General features: G+C 41.3%; 1 protein-coding gene across 1 annotated transcript; it reads left to right on the top strand.

Annotated features, from left to right (window-relative positions):
* Nucleotides 1-4201, top strand: cyp1a (cytochrome P450, family 1, subfamily A; the record flags this gene model as incomplete). The annotated part of the gene is given in 7 exon segments (XM_032523712.1): nucleotides 1-198; nucleotides 559-1435; nucleotides 1932-2058; nucleotides 2150-2239; nucleotides 2593-2716; nucleotides 2874-2960; nucleotides 3224-4201. Coding segments are annotated over 6 exon segments (1566 nt in total). The 3' UTR covers nucleotides 3522-4201.
* Between the last annotated feature and the right edge of the window lie 304 nt (nucleotides 4202-4505).

The following is a 4505-nucleotide window of genomic DNA, read 5'->3' as shown; positions in this document are numbered from 1 at the left end:
GAGAGAGAGAGAGAGAGAGAGAGAGAGAGAGAGAGACGTCATGAACAGCAGCCAATGAAGCTGTGGAGCACACTATAAAGCAACAGCCTATTTCTGTTTTGGGAGAGAGTAAACTTGTACATTGTCTCTGCTAAACCAAATTTTCATTATCTTGAAAAGTACATCTGGGATTACAACATTTTTACTCTTTCCACTAAGGTAAGTTTAATATATTTGTTTGAAGACCAGTGGACATTAATTTGCACGCATAGCTGTTAATAATTAGGAGTTTTCTTTGCACTTGCAACCTTCAATATGCTACTTCATTTTTTAATCATAATGCTGTGTTTATGGGCTTTCTAGGAGTTTTATGAGACTTTAGATAGCCCCCTGTGCATAGCCTTGTAAGGTGTGATTTTGTGCAATATGTGAACCTGTGGAGCCAATTAATAACAAAAAAAATACCGTGTGACAGTATTCAGTTACTTTAAAGTTTATGCATGTAGCCAACATGTTGCACAATCTTGTGTCCTCCTCCCTGCCTTCACTACTCTAATGCCCCTCCTATTTAATTTTCAGGTTGTGCAGAAGTCAGATAAAAAAAGGAGTTGTCATCATGGGGCTGATGATGCTACCATTCATTGGAGCGGTGTCGGTATCTGAGAGTTTAGTTGCTATGATAACGGTGTGTCTGGTATACCTGATCATTAAGTTTTTCCACACTGATATTCCTGAGGGGCTCCGTCGGCTGCCTGGACCAAAGCCCCTGCCTATCATTGGGAATGTGCTGGAGATGGGCAGCAAACCTTACCTGAGTCTCACTGCCATGAGCAAGCGCTACGGCCACATCTTCCAGATCCAGATCGGCATGCGTCCCGTGGTTGTGCTGAGTGGCAGTGAAACAGTTCGACAGGCTCTCGTCAAGCAAGGGGAGGAGTTTGCGGGCAGACCCGACCTGTACACGTTCAGGTTCATCAATGATGGCAAGAGTCTGGCCTTCAGCACAGACCAGGCCGGCATATGGCGTGCCCGCAGGAAGCTGGCCTACAGCGCCTTGCGCTCCTTCTCCAACCTGGATGGCACCACCCCAGAGTACTCCTGCATGCTGGAGGAACACATCTGCAAAGAGGGAGAGTATCTGATCCAACAGCTCAACAACGTGATGAAGGCTGACGGCAGCTTTGACCCCTTCCGCCACATTGTTGTCTCCGTTGCTAATGTGATCTGTGGAATGTGCTTCGGCCGACGCTACGACCACGATGACCAGGAGCTGTTGAGCCTTGTTTACCTCAGTGATGAGTTCGGCCAGGTAGCGGGAAGCGGCAACCCTGCAGACTTCATCCCTTTTCTTCAAATCCTGCCCAGCCCAACAATGAAGAAGTTCATGGACATCAATGACCGCTTTAACAACTTTGTGAAAAAGATCGTCAGCGAGCACTATGCCTCCTATGACAAGGTACGTCACACACTAAATCAGTCATGAAAATGGATTTAGTCCATTTCTCTTCCACAGTTTTGACTCGTTTACAAGTTCATAAGTGTAAAAACTACCATTTACTTTTTTTTATTGGAACAAGGCTTCATGAAATCCAGACATGAGTATTCTAACACAACAAAACATGGAAGGGTGGTTGTTAGATGGAGATTGACAAAACACACCTGAGGGGGGGGACTGTAGCTTCTTGATCTAAAACCAACAGGCCCATAAAAATGACATTTAAAAGCGTGTTTACATATAAATGAATACACAATAATAAGTTTACAATGACGTGAGAAAAAACATTGGATGATAATCAATGTAATCTGCATTTTTGGCTGAGTTAAATCACGGGTCACATTTGACCAGCCAACACAAAAAAAAACTGTCTGCAGCTTTCTAACACATTACAAGGGTTAATGAAAAAGAGATTTTGTTTGAGATTTATTAAGATTGTCTGATCATCTTCTTTCAGGACAACATTCGTGACATCACCGACTCCCTAATTGATCACTGTGAGGACAGGAAGCTGGATGAGAACTCAAATCTCCATGTGTCAGACGAGAAGATTGTAGGAATTGTCAATGACCTGTTTGGAGCTGGTAAGTTGAATTTCTGATCAGAAGTGACTGCTTCATGAACAAATAAAAGACAAGTGTCTTCACAGAAGTTGTGTTTTTTATTTTCTTCTAGGTTTTGACACAATCTCCACTGGCCTGTCTTGGTCAGTGATGTACCTGGTGGCATACCCAGAGATACAGGAAAGGCTTTTTCAAGAAATTAGTAAGTATTTCAATTGAATACAATTTTATATATAGCACCAAATCACAGCAACAGTTATCTCATTGCGCTTTTCATAAAAGAGCAGGTCAAGACCGCACTCTGATGTTATTTACAGAAACCCAACAATTGAACTGTTTTAGATATTTAGATATTCATTGGATAATCGATTCCTACCTCAGAACAGATTTCATTTCATCACTGAGTAAACAGTAAAAATTCTAATGCAGGTAGGCACATGTTTCTGCTCTCAAAGCCTTTCATCATGATTTAATCAAGTAAAAACGTGGGACAGGACTACAAACTGCTACCTCAATCCTCATCTTGAAGTAATAGTAAATTCTTTCTTTTTTCAGAGGAGAAAGTGGGTCTGGATCGCACTCCTGTTCTCTCTGACAAACTCAACTTACCGCTTCTCGAGGCCTTCATCTTGGAGCTGTTTCGCCATTCTTCATTCCTACCCTTCACCATCCCCCACTGGTGAGGTTATTCTCTTTTAGATGTGTTAATGACATGTAAATTGTCACAGAGCACAGCATAGGAACATAGAACAAAGACATACCTATCCCAGCTGCACAAATGTGGGTGATATAAACCTGTAAATGCACAATGGATAAACACTATCCTTCTTTTTCAGCACGACAAAAGACACATCTCTGAATGGCTACTTCATTCCCAAAGACACCTGTGTCTTCATCAATCAGTGGCAGATCAACCATGATCCGTAAGTTCTTTTTGTTATTTAATTTGTCTTTATTGAAAGACTTGAAGCTTCCTGACATGGCATTTAAGCTGTGACGTTGCCCAGTACTCCCGGGAAAGAGAGCGGTTAAAGCACAGGAAGGCCTTGCTCAAGGGCAAGGCCTTCCATTGGTAGTTTCAAGGAAGACAATAGCAGCAGTCCTCTAATTGATCATGAATGCATTTTTTGATCGACATGGTTATTTGTGCAGCTTATCTTATGTCTTCATTTTCTGCACTTTTCAGTGAGCTGTGGAAAGAGCCGTCTTCTTTCATCCCAGAACGCTTTCTAGACACTGATGGCACTGAGGTCAACAAGGTGGAGGGGGAGAAGGTGATGATTTTTGGCCTGGGAAAGCGGCGCTGCATCGGCGAGGTCATTGCACGAAATGAAGTCTATCTCTTCTTGGCAATCCTTGTGCAGAAGCTGCGCTTCCACGCAATGCCTGGAGAGCCGCTGGACATGACCCCAGAATATGGTCTCACGATGAAGCACAAGCGCTGCCACCTGAGAGCCACAATGCGAGTGAGGAATGAGCAGTGAAGCTATTTCTAATGTGCAATGAATTACATTATGTGGTATTAGTTGACTCTAGCTCTGTAATGGTCACGGTCATGATAACAGTCAGTGAAAGAAGCATCTTTCTCAGAATGTAAGGCACCGGGTAACCAATTTGATCTATAGAGCTTATGGCATTGAAGCAAATAAGTGATATGTGCATTTTGCAGATTGTCAGCAATATCTAGGTGTGTGTGAACATACAGGATCTCTTTCATGTTTTCGGTTGTCTAAGAGATATTCCTGCACATGGTTCAAGCCTCCAGTGAAGTAATGAAGACACCTGGTTCTCCTGTGTTGTAAACTAAACTGCTCCCATTGAGAAGTTGGAAAACACTCAGAAAAGTGGCCTTGTTCATCTTTGGGACACGCATGTTTTACTGGATAGGCATTACTATTCAGGCCACTGCAACCTAAATTGTTGTTTTCTGAACCAGTCAGAAATAACCTTATACCTTTTACACTATAAGCTAATTATTTTGATTCCATTATGATGTGGATGCAAGACACTGAAGCTATATTTGTATCCCAAAATGTGATATTGTGTGTAAATCAAGTTCTTTGTATTTTTATTTTTAAGTAATTTTTTATGTGCCTATTGCGTTTGTATTGGTTGAGGTGAAATACAGTAGTTTTGCTCTGCATCTACATGAAATATCAGGACATCTAAAGAATTCCAGTGATTTTTGGAATATATTATTGTACAATTTTCTGAATAATGTATCAATGATTGTATAAAATGTAAGGGTATTTGATTACTGGTGGGGTAAAAAAAAATCAATACAGCATAGTATTGCGATATTTTTCAGTGGCAATATTGTATCGATAAACAGGCGTATCGATCTTTTATTATCCACGTGTTGGTCAGTTTGTCTGCTTGACAATCCCGTTTTGCAGCAATACAATTGAAGTGATATGAATATACAGAGAAATGTCTTTTTACATAAAACAGATGTTGACAAAGTTTCC

Source organism: Etheostoma spectabile, chromosome 1 (genome assembly GCF_008692095.1).
Source record: "Etheostoma spectabile isolate EspeVRDwgs_2016 chromosome 1, UIUC_Espe_1.0, whole genome shotgun sequence".
Taxonomy (NCBI): domain Eukaryota; kingdom Metazoa; phylum Chordata; class Actinopteri; order Perciformes; family Percidae; genus Etheostoma; species Etheostoma spectabile.
Note: the sequence above shows the minus strand (reverse complement) of the source record. Positions and strands in the feature narration are given on the sequence as shown.